Raw genomic sequence first — 17,824 nt, 5'->3', positions numbered from 1 at the left:
CTTCTTACTATGTAAGGGATTGAGGGCAAGAGGAGAAGGGGACGACCAAGTATGAGATGGCTGGATGGCATCACTGACTCGATGGACGTGAGTCTGAGTGAACTCCGGGAGTTGGTGATGGACAGGGAGGCCTGGCGTGATGTGATTCATGGGGTTGCAAAGAGTCGGACACTACTGAGCGACTGATCTGATCTGATGTATGTTTACTGAAGTATCGTTGTCTTATAGTATTTCAGGTGTACAGCAAGGTGATTTCAGTTATACATATACACATATATTGTTTTTGAGATTATTTTTCATTATAGGTTATTATAAGACATTGACTGTAGTTCCCTGTGCTGTACGGTAAACCTTTGTTTCTTGTTGCATATTTTTTTTTTTTTTATAATTAGAAATCTAGCATTCCATTCATACTAAGTCAAACAAGAAGAAATCAAAATGCCATAAATTTTTCAGTTAGGCAAAAATTCATACATTTTTTAAGACATATATGTATATTATACATACTAAACAATTACAATAGTACATCAAAAATCACTGATCACAAGTCACTACAACAAATATAATAACAATGAAAAAGTTAGAAATATTGTGAGAATTACCAAAATGGGACACAGAGACACAAAGTGAGCAAATTCTATTGGAAAATGGTACCAATAGACTTGCAGGTTGCTGCAAACCTTCCATTAATGTAAAAAAACAAAAAACCCACATTATCTGTTGTGCAATAAATCAGAGTGCAATGAAAGAAGGTATGCCTGTAGTTACATTTCAGGATTTAAAAGAAAAAAATAACCTGAAGAGTTTTCTTAATTGTATAGCAGGCAATCCCAGATCAAATTTAGACTCCAGTGATAAAGTAAGCTAACACATTACATATTTTAAGCACTTGTAGTTGGAAACTGATTTTTCAGCATTTTCAGCTGTTTGTGTGTATTTGGCAAAGGAAGGGAAAGAGGCACGGTTTATATGAAGTAATTCTGAGTATCATTTATTGCCCTTTTACCTTTAAATTCTTTTAATTAATTGATATTTTAATTAACGGATAATTGCTTTATAGAATTTTGTTGTTTTCTGTCATACCTCAACATGAATCAGTCATAGGTATACATATCTCCCCTCCTTCTTGAACCTCCCTTCCATCTTCCCCATCCCACCCCTCTAGGTTGATACAGAGCCCCTGTTTGAGTTCCCTGAGACATACAGCAAATTCCCATTGACTATCTGTTTTACATATGGTAATGTAAGTTTCCATGTTACTCTCTCCATACATCTCACCCTCTCCTCCCCTCTCTCCATGTCCATAAGTCTATTCTCTATGTCTGTTTCTCCACTGCTGCCCTGCAAGTAAATTCTTTGGTATACCATCTTTCTAGATTCTGTATTTATGCATTAGTGTAGCTGAGCACTGAAGAATTGATGCTTTTGAACTGTGGTGTTGGAGAAGACTCTGGAGAGTCCCTTGGACTGCAAGGAGATCCAACCAGTCCATTCTGAAGGAGATCAGCCCTGGGATTTCTTTGGAAGGAGTGATGCTAAAGCTGAAACTCCGGTACTTTGGCCACCTCATGCGAAGAGTTGACTCACTGGAAAAGACTCTGATGCTGGGAGGGATTGAGGGCAGGAGGAGAAGGGGACGACAGAGGATGAGATGGCTGGATGGATCACTGACTCAATGGACAGGGAGGCCTGGCGTGCTGCGATTCATGGGGTCACAAAGAGTCGGACACGACTGAGCGACTAAACTGAACTGATAGGTTATTTCTCTTTCTCTTTCTGACTTATTTCACTCTGTATAATAGGCTCTAGCTTCATCCACCTCATTAGAATTGACTCAAATGTGTTCCTTTTTATGGCTGAGTAATATTCCATTGTGTATGTGTACCACAGTTTCTTCATCCATTCGTCTGTCAGTGGACACCTAGGTTGCTTCCATGTTCTAGCTATTGGAGATAGTGCTGCAGTGAGCATTGGGGTATGTGTGTCTTTTTCAGTTTTGGTTTCCTCAGGGTGTATGCCTACGAGTGGGATTGCTGGGTCATACGTTGGTTTTATTCCTAGTTTTTTAAGGAATCTCCATACCATCTTCCATAGTGGTTGTATCAGCTTACATTCCCACCAACAGTGCAAGAGGGTTCCCTTTTCTTCACACCCTCTCCAGCATTGTTTGTAGACTTTTTGATAATGGCCATTCTGACTGGTGTGAGGTGTTTTCTCATTGTAGTTTTGATTTGCATCTCTCTAATAATGAGCGATATTGAGCATCTTTTCATGTGTTTGTTCTCTTCTTCGGAGAAATGTCTGTTTAGGTCTTTTGCCCACTTTTTGATTGGGTTGTTTGTTTTTCTAATATTGAGTTGTATGAGTTGCTTGTATATTTTGGAAATTAATCCTTTGTCCATTGTTTCATTTGCTATTTTCTCCCATTCTGAGGGTTGTCTTTTCACCATGCTTATAGTTTCCTTTGCTGTGCAAAAGCTTTTAAGTTAATCAGGTCCCAGTTATTTCAGTTCAGTCACTCAATCGTGTCTGACTCTTTGTGACCCAATGGACTGCAGCATGCCAGGCTTCCCTGTCCCTGTCCACTTGTTTACTTACCTTTAAAATTTTGATCTAGCTATGGCAAAAAACTGGAGATCTTTTTGACAGCTAGAAAGGCATAAAAGTTGTTTTGTATTATACATGCACACATATTTGAATGGAATATAAATGTATTTATGTATTTGTATATTTGTGTTAAGTGCTGTGAGTAAAAAAGAAAGGAATAGAGGCGGTCAGGAAAGAGCCCTCTAAAGAGTAACAGTAATACTTAGGCTGAAATTTGATTTTGAAAATAATTGTTCAATAACAATAATAATAATTTCAATAACAATTTGAAAATAATTGTTCTCTCTATAGATGGGTCTTAAAAATATTAAAACCAAACAGTTGCAGAGTTTTTATTTAGGGTTAATTTTAAATCACAACACATTTACTTCTAAGGTAAAAATAGTTTTTCAGTGGCATGAATTAAATATAAAACTAAATATTTAAGCATTTACTCTAAATCACATTCTTACCATATCTTAATCTTCATAAAAGTGATGGTGTAATGATGCTAAAGCTGAAACTCCAGTCCTTGGAAAAGACCCTGATGCTGGGAGGGATTGGGGGCAGGGGGAGAAGGGGACGACGGAGGATGAGATGGCTGGATGGCATCACCGACTCGATGGACATTCGTCTGGGTGAACTCCGGGAGTTGGTGATGGACAGGGAGGCCTGGCGTGCTGCAATTCATGGGGTCGCAAAGAGTCGGACACGACTGAGCGACGGAACTGAACTGAAAGATCCTCACAATTCCAAATAAAAGTTTTTGCTAAAACAGAAAAAATATTTTATCCCATCTCTTGAGGGTTTTGGTTTTATGAAATCAGTAATTTAGCACTGCTTTATTATAATATAGTAGTTAATGTAAATAGTAATTTTTACTTCGCAAAAGGTGTTTTATTATAGCATTGTATGTATTTTTGTCATCAGGCTAATGGGGAAAAAGGTTGGTATGCACAACTCAAAGATAATTAGAAATGTTGGTAAATCTTTAATTTGGGAGTATTTTTTCTTTAATAATGATCTAGGCAGTGTTAATGAAATTCTTTAACATCCGTGTTTACTGATCATTGTGGCTTAATTAAAAGGTTACAGTTACAGCATGGAAGATAAAAATAGGACCTTTTTGAGGCTGTGATGTGTTTTATTATGAAGTGTCTTTTCTCTTACTAATATGAATTAGAAATGTCTTTCTTAATCCTGACAGATTAGAAAATACATATAAAGTTATTTTATAGACTAGAATTTTCTCCGCTCTTGATGGAAATGCCTACTATTCTAAGTTATAAACACATAGAGTTTCTTTTACTATTTTGTTCAGAAAGCATTGTATGAAGAAAATGTTAAGGCTTATGTGATTTTCTTCCATCCCCCTTTTTGGTACCCACTTAAAACCACCAAAATTTACTTCAAGCTCTATATTGGCAGTATCCCAATAGAAATACAATGCAAGCACCATACTGGATTTTTAAAGTATTTTGCAGGCATATTCAGTTAGTAGAATTAGTTCTTGATATACATTTTATTTAACTAAATATATCTAGAATTTAAAAAAATCATTATGCATATAATGATTTTTTCTTACATTCTTTTAAACTACTAAGTCTTTAAAATCCAGTGTGTATTTTTTTACTTAATAGTACAAGGGAGTTTGGATTGTCTACTTTTCAAATGGTCAGAATGGGTTGTTTCTGTGTTATGTGAATTAATTCCATAATAACACATCTGTTATAGTTTTTTTTAATCTTTATTGTCATCTAAAATAAGAGGCAGGTACATGGTCAGCAAATTTTCAGAAATGGTGTGTAAGATTCTCAAGTGGTGGTGTTTGTATGATTAGACATTAGTAACCATGTGACTGTGTTTGAGAAAATTGGAGTCAAAAAATTGGTAATTGTGAGTGAGTAGCTCTTAGGGCTTTTTGTTTGGGTACGCAGATTTCTTGAAGGAGTATGTGTTGAGGGTTCCTAGGATACTGTCATGCTTGATAATTTGCAAAAGGGCATAGAGATTTTAAAAAAGCTGTTAAGCGTATGATTATGTTTTATTAGAGGGAAAAAATACTTAAAGTCAGCAAAGGGGAAAGGGTATGTAGGGCAGAGTCCAAGAGAAACGAGGTGTGAATTTCAGTTATTCTCTCCTAGTGGAGTTGCATGACAGTGCTTCATTCTTCCAATTGTCTTGTATGACAACATGTCAGAGTGGTGCTAACCAGGGAAGCTTACCTGAATCTTGGAGTGCAGAGGGTTTTTTTAGGGGTCAGTTCTGATGCTGGGAGGGATTGGGGGCAGGAGGAGAAGGGGACGACAGAGGATGAGATGGCTGGATGGCATCACTGACTCGATGGACGTGAGTCTGAGTGAACTCCAGGAGTTGGTGATGGACTGGGAGGCCTGGCGTGTTGCGATTCATGGGGTCTCAAAGAGTGAACACGACTGAGCGACTGAAGCATGGAAGTACCTACATGACTGTCTTTACTCAGTCTCCAGCTTCCCTTATTCTTTCTCTCCCCAGAGGTCAAACTGACAGGCATACAAAAGGATTTACCATAATTTACATTGTTAATATAAATTATTGGGTATGGCCCAAGATTTCAGCTATACAAAGAAATTTATCAGGCAGTATATTGCAGGAGTCAGAGGTTATCTTCCAGGAGCTAGTCTTAAGTGATCCCTCTTTGGAATGTAGAGTTTGACCCCCCAAGCTTGCAGAATTAGCCCATTATTGCACAGGGTGATTCTGGAGCTTTACAAAGGAAGGGTGTGTCTCTAGTATAAATTCCTAAAGAAACTAAAGGGTAGATGAGATTGGCAATAGCTCAATTCACCTTAAATACTATTGTTTTTTAAACAAATAGCATAGATTACTGACTCTCAGGGTAGAGCTAAATGAAGACTGACTTTGAAAAGTAAAGAATCTAACATTTAGGAGAGCTTTATAGTTACAGATTTCTTAATTGGAATCAATCTTTGAGTTTACTGACTGCCTCCTATAAATTCACCTTGTTTGTTAAAATATGTATTATCTCCATCTAATCCATATCTAAACTTCCATTTCTGTCTGTGATGAGAGGAATTAGTATCAAACGAAGGCTCCTTCCTTATCAGGGGCTTCCCTCGTAGCTCAGTTGGCAAAGAATCTGCCTGCAATGTAGGAGACCCTGGTTCAATTCATGGATTGGGAAGATTCCCTGGAGAAGGAAATGGCAACCCACTCCAGTATTCTTGCCTGGAGAATCCCACCGACAGAGGAGCCTGGCAGGCTATAGTTCATAGGGTCGCAAGAGTCGGACAGGAGTTAGCAACTAAACCACCACCAAGGCTCCTTATTAGACTAGGGAAGAAGAAGTATAGTTTGAAGGCATTGTAGAGATTCTGAGTCAGTCAAGACTTCAGGAGTAAAGATTCAAGAGAGAAGAGAGAGAGATACTCTGTGCTGGGTTTCCTCTTGAAATATTTTCTACCTCTTAAGCTCTTTGGGATAAGATAAAATTGAGCAGTGTATGAGAGGTGAGCAAAATATGACTTGAGGGAGTTGAGTGGAGCTTTCAGTAGATTTTGCTGCTGTTTTTGTCCTAGGTTTGCAGCTGGCATTGTTTGAAAGGCCACACTGAGTGGAAGCAAGCAGAAGTAGGCTAGTCTTTACTGTATCTGAAACTCAGTCTCAAACCTGCTGTGTTCCTAATTGGACTGAGGTGGTCTGCTCTTACTCTGGAAGAGCAGGTGGAAAAAAAATTAAATCCTTTCTAGAAGAAGAAAACATCATCCAGAGCTTCTACATTTTTTCCTAAGTATTTTCATGTAGTCATTCACATACAATGTGTAGTATTCTGTAAAAAAAAAAAATTACTATGCATGCAATAGGACCAATGGAAGAAAACCAGCAGTAGAAACAGGTTATACAGATTATTCATAGGTTATGTAATTCTGGAGCTATAGCAAGAGCTTTAAAATACTGTAACTAACCTAGTCATGAAAATTGACAGCATGGTGAAGTTCACTGGAGAACTTGAATCTATAGAAAGGAATCAATTAAGAATAAAGGACTGAAAATAGAGTAACTGAAATTAAGATCCCAATAGATCAGTTTAACTGTAGTTTAGACACAGCTGAAAAGAGGATTAGTCAACTGGAAGATAGTAGAAAATATTCAGCAACAGTAATTTATCTTTAAGAATGTAAAACAGAATTGGTAAAACATAATATTACTTACAAATTTGTATTTGATACCCTCCCCCCAGCCTTTGAGCAGACAAAAATTATTCATTATAAATACCTTATGTAGCTTGTTTAGCACACTCAGCTACTTGGAGTAAAGCCCTGGAATGAAAAAGTAAGCAAAATACTTGCCAATTCAAAATAGATATCCAGCGCTAGGTGGTTAAACAGGTATTTTAACATAGTAGTGTTAGAACATTCTTACTTTTAGTTGGGCTAATGGTTGTAATATGCTTGGTAATCTGGTAAATTGGTTTAGTTGCTAAGTCGTGGCTGACTCTTGTGACCCTGTGGACTGTAGCCTGCCAGGCTCCTCTGTCCATGGGATTCTCCAGGCAAGAATACTGGAGTGGGTTGCCATTTCCTTCTCCAACAGTTAAGACTGTAAATTAGAAAAGAAGTTATGGGTAAATAATTGAGGACTTGATTTTGGCAACCAGTACCTTGTTTAATCATATCTAAGACTCCACTATGAATTGTACCATTGGTATATGTACAACTCAGAAAAGAGAAAGCTATCAGTTGTAATTGACATTGCATTAATTGTGATACATCTTGATTTCAGAAATGATAATCTTAGTTTTAAATCTCACTTACGTCATCAATTGTTTGCTTTCAGTCAAGGAACTTCTTTGGGCCTGTTTGCTTATTTGTGATATTGGGATAGTATAGTCTACTCTTTAGAATTAGGAAGGCTAAATGAATTAAGAGATAAGAATAGTTTTACGGAGTAGGCATTTTGAAACCTGTTAATTAGACTTTATTTTTTTTCTTTCTAAAATTTGGCATTGTTATGATAATAGGAAGAGACTCCTGACAACTGATGGGATGGGGTGGGGGAACAGAACCCCAATATATTGGCTAAATAAGAACTTAAAAAAGAAAATTTCTCCTGGTGCTGTTTAATAAATTGTCAGACTTCATTCTTTATTCTCTCCCTGCTTCATTGCTTTCACCTGTCTTATCTCCTCAGTTGTATCTAAAGATACCACTGATTGCAATACGATGATTGATATAATGATGGAACTGACACATCAAAATAATAATATATTTTCACTGAAGTGGCTTTTAGAGAGTTCATTTTAGGAAAATTTCTAATCCTTCTAAGTTTAATTGTGATGCTTAAAATGTCAATCTTTAGTTTTGTAGAATTCTTGCTCTTCTGATGATGCTATATACATATGGCATTAATCAAAATGAATGGATCTTTTTAAGGAAGAGGCTAGATTTTGTGATGTTTGAGGCACGTGAGAATTCTTACTTTATACTTATTTTGAAGATTCCCAGTAAACGCAGAAAAACATTGTTCTTGAGCAGTAAGATATTCATAGCTTTACTCTTGTGTTCATTCTATTCTCTTTCAGGATTTTTCAAGTCACATTCAGTTGATAGGATGAAAAAATTTAAGAGAAGGCTATCCCTCACGCTTCGAGGAAGCCAGACTATTGATGAATCGTTATCTGAATTGGCTGAGCAAATGACTATTGAAGAAAACAGCAGCAAAGATAATGGTAAATATTTGGGTGAGTGGGGTGGGAAGGACAGATGCCTCTCCCTTGATTTGCTTTATAAATCCTATGTACGTTTACTTTCCTGGTAAGTTCCTAATAAGCTTCCTTTTGTTTATTTCTTTGCCTCCTTCCCTAGTTCAGTAACTTTCGCTTGCTTACTGGAATGTTCCATTCTTAAACAGTGTTACTCTACCTGGTCTCTGACACTGATGAATTCTATATCCTGTTTATCTTTCCATTTTTCAGTGGTTCTTAAATAACAATGCTTTGTATAGTAATGTCCTAGTTACGTACCTACTTTTAAATTAACATTTAAATATTTTTGTTATTCTTATAACTAAAGTTAATACACCTTAGAAGTGCACAGTAAGTTTGTGAAATTCCAGGGAATTCCCTGTCCGTCCAGTGATTAAGACTTAGCACTTTCACTGCCAAGGTCTCGGGTTCCATCCGTGGTCAGGGAACTAAGATCCCACATGCTGCGTGGTGCGTCCAGGAAAAAAAGTTTGTGAAGTTTCTGTTTGAGACTTCATCACAGATTTATAACATTATGTATGCATATTGACTGTCCACGTAGACCACAAGGTTTTCACATGACTGAATCATACTATTTTCTTATTTTATGTTGACCAAAGAATGTATCCATAGTATTGAGAGCTCTTTAGTATTATATAATATTCCACAAGTTTGGCAGTTTTTTTATAGTGTAGTTAGTACACAGATGTTAATTTAAAATAAAAAGGATTTGTTAAATTGAACGCATTATAATGCAAAATCCTGATGAAATTATAGAATAAGGCTACATATTCAAAACTGAAATAGCCCTAGGGATGTCATAATAATAGGGAAGGAGCTTACCGGAATGCTGCCCGTGTGTCATAATGTGCAGATTCTTTGGAAAAGCCTTCCTTGCCTCTGCCTGAAACTTTCCTGTTAGAGATTTGTGGCAGTGGGTGGAATCAGGAATTTCTCTATCCCCTTTAGCTGAAATGTAAATAGCCTTGTGAGAGAGGGAAAGATATAATGAAAAGCGCTCTGGATGTTAAGTTAAAAGTTATGGATTGGAATTTGGAATATACATGTATATACTTAATAGTGTATGACTCTGGGTAAGTAATGTATCGTACCCAAGCTTCTTTATACTGTTTTCTTCAGAGTGTCGTTATTTTACTCAAGGTTATCTGGCTCATAATACAGGAGGGGAAACATTGATGAGTTGGGTAGAAAATTTAATAATTTGGGTATAATTTACTTATATGTAGGAGGGAGATATTTTACATTTGAGATTTGAATCAAATCTCAAAGCTGATATTATTATGTCTTCTACTCCTCTTGCCAGGAGAAAAATCCTTAAATCTCTATGATATCCTTGAATTCTTGATATTAATTAAGCCCTGTATGTTCATTCTTGGGCTCCATGAGTATTGCTAGCTATCTGCCAGTGATACTCAGAAGTAAAGTAGGCACAGAATACTCTTCATGGATGGTTTCTGGGATACATTCTTGATAGGAATTTGACTACAAGACAAACATCTTCTTTAAAAAAAAAAGTGTGAGTCAAAGAAAATGTACATACTTTTTGGAGAGCTAATTAACATTTTTGACTCATGGCATATTTTCTGGAATACTTTAGTAATAACTGTCTTAAAATTACATGCTTAATTTATAGTGAATGGTGAAATATTTAAAAAAATTTGAAGTAAAATATAGTTTATTAAAATTTATTTTTATTCTAATAGTAACATTAAAATTAGTAAAGAAGAGAAAAATAGAAACTACTCAGTTTCCTCTATAAATTTCTCAAATTACTTGAAGTAATACTTGAAGGTGTCATAATAGACATTGATTCCTCTTCAGTTGCAGAGATTGATGGTAGCATAGGCTATCTCTGAATTATAATCTGTTATTGTTTATTCCCTGTGTATAAAGAACACGGGACAGTTTTCACAAAGATGCAATACTTTTCTGGTCATCTATCAAAGCTTGATAGCTGGTTCCAACATACTCTTTCTTTATGGAATTTATCTTAGACAGTAAAAAGCTCCTAAGATCAGTAACACATACCGTCTGTCTGAATATGATTTAACAAATGAGAAGAGATAGACTATATTTTTTAAATGATCTCTTCACACGCTGTATAACCAGTTTGTGAAACAAGTGGTCTTTGCCTAACCATGTAGAGGCAATGCTAACTTGAGGAAGAACATAGGTTATGAATTTCCTAAGTAAACTACCTTTGAACCAGTTTTTGATCTCTTGTCTCTTATTCAGTCGCTTGTACCAACAGAATACTCTCTCTTGCATTATATGTAGGCAAGTGACTCTCGTGCATATCCTAGAATAAAACGAATGAGAAAGTACACATAAATGGAAATAATACTCTCAAAATCTTAGAAAAATTATAATGCATATGATAAATTTAGCATAATGCCTTAAAGATTTCCACTACTTTTAAAGATATAGAATATTATTATCCTACTGAACTGCCTAGTTAATTGCTGTCATAATCTTGAAATATTTGAGTAATTGACCTCATCTAGTCTCATGACTTCAGCTACTGTGTACATGCTGACTACACCTAAATTTGTCTCTCTAGTCAGGATTTTTGTCTGAATCTTTAGATTCATTTCCACATGCTTATTTGGCTTCTTCACATAGACATTTAATAAGAATCTTAAACTTAATATGACCAGACCACAAATCTTGATTCCCTCCCCCAAAATCAGCGTCTTCTCCAGCTTTCCTCGCTTAACCTAAACCACTTAAAGCTAAAAATCCAGGAATTATTCTTTTCTCACTTTTAGCTTTCTGTTCGCCGTTTCTCCCCTCCTGTACCAGTGTAGTTTCCTATATATTTACTACATAGATAGCTTTCAAAAACTACTAATGGTAGTCATTTGTATACTAGTAAGTGAAATATGTTTTTGCCCCCATTCATTATTAAGTCACTGTTCATTTTGCTCGGCTTAAGTTAGGATCCCCAGTCTTTGATCAGCTAGCTACCATCAGGGAATGTACATCCAGGCACGGGCATGGACCGATGTTCGGCGTTACTAGTTAGGCACTTCCCCTACCTCTAGTCTGGTGTTTTATCCAGAGTAGATGACCTAGGCCTGTGGGGTCCTTGAGGATTGTTTTGTCCCATCCTCCGTCTCTCTCCTCCCTTCAGAGAGCCATTATTAGTAGAGGCAGAGACTAAGTGGCCTTCTTGGCTCATTTTTCCCAAGCCCATGCCTTGGTCTTGTTCTGTGGATCTGAGTCACCTGCTCTTTTTAAGTGTTATATTTTTGTAATGTTTCTGCATGGTTTTAGATCTGTGATTTTTTTCTTTGTAAACTATTGAAAAATTCTAAATTGGGGGTAATTTCAGAACCTCTATGTTGATACGTACTTAAGTACTTCTGTTTTATTTACTAACTTGACATACTTTTTTGAATGTCTAGCAAACAGGGATATAGTTATTTCAGGCCAGGATTGTGTCTTTTATATACTGCTGCTGCTGCTAAGTCGCTTCAGTTGTGTCCAACTCTGTGCGACCCCATAGATGGCAGCCCACCAGGTTCCCCCATCCCTGGGATCCTCCCGTCAAGAACACTGGAGTGGGTTGCCATTTCCTTCTCCAGTGCATGAAAGTGAAAAGTGAAAGTGAGGTTGCTCAGTCGTGTCCGACTCTTAGTGACCCCATGGACTGCAGCCTACGAGGCTCCTCCGTCCATGGGATTTTCCAGGCAAGAGTACTGGAGTGGGGTGCCATTGCCTTCTCTGCTTTTATATTCTACAGCATTCCTAATCATAAGGCATATATGAGGCAGTCAGTAAATGTTAGAATTATGGAAACAATTTTGAGATGTATTAAACAGATCAGAAACCTGTGGGCTATATTAGTAGCTTTGTGATTGCTAACCAATTTCAATTGTATTAAAAACAGAGGGGTGGGACTCAGAGAGGAGTGGGAGGGGAGGTTCAGGAGAGAGGGGACATTTAAATATATACACACATACACACACACGCACTTATGGCTGACTTATATTGTATGGCAGAAACCAATATAACATTATAAAGCAACTATCCTCCATTTGGGGCTTCCCTTGTAGCTCAGTCGGTCAAGAATCTGCCTGCAGTGCAGGAGACCTGGGTTCGATCCCTGGGTTGGGAAGATCCCCTGGAGAAGGAAATGGCAACCCACTCCAGTATCCTTGCCTGGAAAAATCTCATGGACAGAGGAGCTTGGTGGGCTGCAGTCCATGGGATCGCAGAGAGTCAGGCATGACTGAGCAACTAACACTTACTTATCCTCCAATCAAAAAGTAAATTTTTAAAAGTGGATCTTTAAGTTACTGGATCAGTTCCAAATAGTATTTTCTGTAAGTATTTTTCATAGAAATTATTTTAATTCTAGTACTTTATATGCATAGCCAAAGAAATAAGGTTAAATGTAATGATCTCTATCATAATCTTTTGTTTTCTTTTTTGCTTTCTCAATCCTTTTCATGTCATCCTGGATCTTGGGCTATTAATGGAATGATTTTTGGATACTGTGAACTGCAGAGCCTATCGTGAAGAATGGCAGGCCTCCGACCTCGCACAGTATGCATTCCTTCCTCCACCAGTACACAGGGTCCTTTAAGAAGCCCCCATTGCGGAGACCACATAGCGTTATTGGAGGAAGCCTTGGTTCCTTCATGGCAATGCCCAGAAATGGAAGCAGATTAGGTAATGTATCTGCTTTTTAAAATTTTTCTGACTGTGGGTTATGTCCATAGCTAGGTTTCAGCTGTATGCAAGTCTGCCCGCCTTTATTATCTAGTTTTTTCTTGTAAGGTAAAAATCAAGGGAATAGGAGAGAGAGCAGAAAACTGGAAGGTTCTGGACAGGCAGTAGTGCTGACACTAAGGAGGAGTAATGTTTGAAAACCTGTTCACCAGAAAGAAGATAGAGCCCTGAAGAGGTAGATGTAAAATTTCAGGATGAATAGCAGTTTGAGATGGTGCTTAATTTGGGGTCATACCTCAGTAACTCCAGGTTATCACTTTTTGATAGCTAACTGCAATAATTAGTATATATGATTATTACCTGAGTTGTTATTCTTGTCTTTGTGTCATTTTAAATCTAAGAAAAATATATGTCTGCAAGTTTCTGTTTATTTCTCTGGTCTTTTTTTTTATGCTTTCTTATCATGTTTTGTTTTTTAAATAGTTTTAAATATTATTTTATAGACTCATGACATAATTATATTTACTGAAGTTTCTGAAGGTTTTATTCTGCTTGTTTCTTTATCTACTTAATCTTGCCATGGTATCAACCCACAGATTATTTTCTTATGTGTTATTTTTGAGAGGATGAGCTTGTCTACAGGGGTTTTTGTCTGTGTCTCAGACTGGTTCATGAGAGATGATTGTTAAATTTTCAGAAAATTGGCAAGCTGATTGTTAATCATAGCCATTATTGAAATTTAAATTATATAAACTTACAATTAAGTAAATCAAATTAAAAATGTAGGTAATAAATAGCCAGAAGTCATTATTTCCTAATTATTTTACTACAGTTAACTGTTGCCTACTACGCTTTTGGGATATTTCTCCTATATCTGAATACTCAAAAATACTAATGTCATGGTGTTCATATTACCCAACCAGGTGTTCAGTGATACCATACTGGTAGCTTGAGGTTTGGCCACAAAGGGAGTATTTACCCTCACAGAAATTGGAAAACACTTCAGATCAGGGCTTAATTTGTTGTTCTCTTGATTGTCTAGACTAGGGGTTGGCAAACTTTTTCTGTAAAGGTTCACGCCGTAAAAATTTTTTCAAATTTTGTGGGCCATATATGGTCCGTTGCATGTCATCTTTTTAAAATAATCTGTTAAGGATGCCAAAACCATTTTTAGCTCAGGGCCATACATAAACAGGTCATATATACTGATCCTTGGTCTAAACTTAAAGTGATGTTGAAAATATTAGTAATGCAGATTAAATTTTAAAGTGGGTTATGTCTGTCTGTAGCTATTAACATTGTGAATTATACAAAAATGAGCCATTTGAGAAGTAATTTCTTAAGTAAGTTCTTCTATTACTTAAGAATTATTATCTGATTCAGAAAAGAAGTTGCTCATACTGGTGACAAATGAATGAAGTCTTGACATAAGGCTTCATTGCTTCACTCTTTTCTTATTGATGGAAGTGAAGATACCAACTGGTATTCATGTCGGAACTAGCTTGTTAGTGACATGAGGTGTTTCTTGGTTGAGTCAGATGCTACCAAGTATTTACTCATAGTCTGAAATTGATAAACTCCTTTGTAGTCCTCATGTGGGAGAGCAGATTTCTGTTTTTAAGTCTACCTTTTACTGAAGATGTAGCTCTTTTGAGAGTCATCTGCCTTTCTACAGAAAGCTCTCATTTTCAAGTGGGACACCCAAGGCTTCATCTTTTATTTCACTGTGGTGGCTAAATCCAGGCACACTCTTACCAAGATCAGAAACCCCTCCAAAGAAAGTAACAAGTCAGTTTTTACATAAAAATTTTGGACCTTCAGTTCTCTGTCTCTGCTTCCTGGGTATTAAGCATGCCATCAGGCAAACTCAGCTATACATTTTAAAGTATATTCAACATTTTCTGAGGAAGATTTGTAGATTTTCGGAAGACACGATTAAATTACCTTTAACATTTTTGAAGAGTGGTAGAAAAGAGTGCTTGGTCTCAGATGTTTTTAATACCATCAGAATAGGAATCAATCACCCAGTACATTGACTTCTACTGCCAAATTAATTTTTTGTTCAGTATAAAATTTCTCCAGAAATGTGTCATTAAACTGTATTCTTAAATTACATATTGGTCTATTAAAAACTGTTATTTTTGCAGCTGCTTATCAGTGTGAATAAGAATTTTCCCAATAATGTATTACCAAGACAAAATACAGAAATGTATGAAATCTAAGACTGATTTGATGAGACCCTGGAGTTCAGTTTTTTTGTTAATTTAAATAGTTCTCATATTTTTGTAAGTAAATAACTAGAAGTTCAAATTTGTAGTTGTAAAATACTATTCTTATTTATTTTACATGTTGATATTTCATATAACATTTCATTTGAAAGAAAAGGTTCAGTTGTCTGGTCCATACTTTGATATTTTCTTTTTCTTTTTTAGTAAGTGTTTAAATCAGTGTAGTATTTGTTGAGCTACTTACTAAACAAATTTAGTTCGGTTCTAGGAATAGAAAAGCAAATAAGTCAGATTCTGCCCCCAGGGGATCTCATAGCTTGATATAAAATCACATGAACCAAAAACTGCTCTTCAACACAGTTGGTGTGCTAGGTGTGGGCACAGTGTTCATTTGTGTCTGAGATAGAAAAGACCTGATGGCATATGAGCATACTGTTGAAGAATGAATTCACCACATTGATAAAATGAAGAAATAACCTCTTACAGATAAGAAAAAATAAAAAGCTTGCTAAAGCACTTCAGTGTGGAAGAACATGATACTTTTGGGGGAGTGAATAATTCTGTGGAGAGGACCCATGGAAAGAGATGTGTATGAGATCTAGCATATGTTTCTGGTGGGCTACTCTGGCTCGATGAATTAGAAGGTGATTGACCAATGTAAATATAAGAGCAGGTATAAAAGGAATTAATCTCCCTACCCTCTACTCCCGTTTAACTTTTATTCTTATTTAAAAAAATCATAATTTACCTTGCATTGTAAGTGAAATATGTTTTTGCCCCCGTAGATTTTGTGGTACTGTATTTGTAGTTATACAAAATCAGTACTCAGTGAATACTTTTTTGAATTGTTTTTTTAACACTTGGGGATGGGGAGCTACATTAGCAACTGTAAAACAGTTTTTTTAAAGACTATGCAAAGAACCAGTTCATCTTGATATGACCCAATGGCACATTATTAAATGGAAAGAATACTAAACTAAATAAAAGTTCAGGTTTCTATTTTGGCTCTGCCTCTAAGCTCTGTGACCTTTGAAAGTCGTTTAACCTTTCAAAGTCTCAGTTTCTACATCTGGAAAATACGAGAACTGACTAAATAATCGTCAAGTGTTATTTTTGGTCTCTAATTTTATTATTCAACTCTTGCTAATAACTTGAATGTTAGTTTTTTAAAAATAACTTTTTATAATCTTAGAGCATAAGAGGATTTAATACTACTGTTTTAGGACATTTGTCCTAAATGTGCAGTTTTTATTAACTGCACACTTGTGGTACCCAGAATGTAAAAGACCTTTTATGCTATGATTTTTGGCTGTTGGCTGTCTACATCTTACATGTAGAGATAATAAATTATGTGATTCTGTAGAATTTAATACATCTCTTCTAAGATAAATAATATTTCATTTTCTAATACAGATATTGTTCATGAAAATCTAAAAATGGGATCAGATGGCGAGAGTGACCAAGCTTCTGGGACATCATCTGATGAAGTCCAGTCACCTACGGGTGTTTGTCTTAGAAATCGTATACATAGGCGGATCTCAATAGAGGTACCATTTTTTAAAAAAAAAACAAATATGCCTGTGTTTGTGTGTATAAATACATAAGAATAAATGCCTATTTGAAAATTTTCATGACAGCAATGACACCTCTAAGAAAGTTGTTTCTTCACATTAATAAAAACTAGTCTGTGAATATTTTTTCCTAATTATCTATTATACCAAGGCACATATACAGTAATTATACTTAAACATTCTGCAAAATACTATGTAGAGTCTTTGTAAGGGAAATTTGAATTTTCAAAAGTTTCAGAAATCCAAGATGATACATTAGGGAAAGTCTTCCTTTTAGAAAATATTTTAATTATTTTTTTTTTTTTTTTGAGAGTTGTGAGTTAAGCTTTATTTGGGGCAAAATGAGGACTACAGCCTGGGAGGCAGCATCTCAGACAGTTCTGAGAGACTGCTCCCTAATTAATATTTTTGAGATTCATCTAGGTTTTCAGATTTTATAAATTTTTTTATAAATTTTATAAATTTTTTATAAATTTTATAAATATTTCAGATTTTATAAATATTTTCAGATTTCAAAAAGTATACAAAAAATAAGCACCAGCTTTTTTTCCTTGCTTTATATTATGAATATGGATATCACTTCCTTTTTTGGTTTATTATACCTACTAATCTCTGTAGCACATGTTAAGTTATTTCTCCATGTGAAAGAATGAAAAGCTCATTTCCTTCTCTCTGTCAATGTTGTGTATAACCTTGAAGACAGAAGTTGATTATGAATATTATTTTCATGTGTATACTATAGATTAAAAATAATTTTCTCTAGAAAATTGAGCACATTTTGAAATAAGAATGTTGTTATTTTCTTCAGTGCTGTTGAGGTATTGATGATTAGGGTATTTGCCCTCTTGGTTGATTGCATTTTTGCTGATCAAAGATTGCTTCTGAATCAGTTATGCAAAACAATACCAGTTTTTAAATGGTAAAATACCATCTTCAGCTCTTGAAATCAACTTGATATCTGTTCATTGTTGTTTAGTCACTCGGTCGTGTCCGACTCT

At 35.7% G+C, this 17,824-nt stretch overlaps 1 protein-coding gene across 2 annotated transcripts in view; it reads left to right on the top strand.

Annotated features, from left to right (window-relative positions):
- Window positions 1-17,824, top strand: part of CDK17 (cyclin dependent kinase 17) — a 110,681-nt gene that overhangs the window by 60,736 nt on the left and 32,121 nt on the right. For both annotated transcript variants that reach the window (XM_070789562.1, XM_019961121.2), the window contains exons 2-4: window positions 8,168-8,314; window positions 12,863-13,027; window positions 16,669-16,802. In XM_070789562.1, the coding sequence (XP_070645663.1) occupies window positions 8,197-8,314; window positions 12,863-13,027; window positions 16,669-16,802 (417 nt within the window). In that variant the 5' untranslated portion in view covers window positions 8,168-8,196. The remainder of the gene's footprint in view (window positions 1-8,167; window positions 8,315-12,862; window positions 13,028-16,668; window positions 16,803-17,824) is intronic.

The sequence above is a fragment of the Bos indicus genome, chromosome 5 (assembly GCF_029378745.1).
Source record: "Bos indicus isolate NIAB-ARS_2022 breed Sahiwal x Tharparkar chromosome 5, NIAB-ARS_B.indTharparkar_mat_pri_1.0, whole genome shotgun sequence".
In the NCBI taxonomy this organism is placed as follows: Eukaryota; Metazoa; Chordata; class Mammalia; order Artiodactyla; family Bovidae; genus Bos; species Bos indicus.
This window is presented reverse-complemented; position numbering and strand designations above follow the sequence as displayed.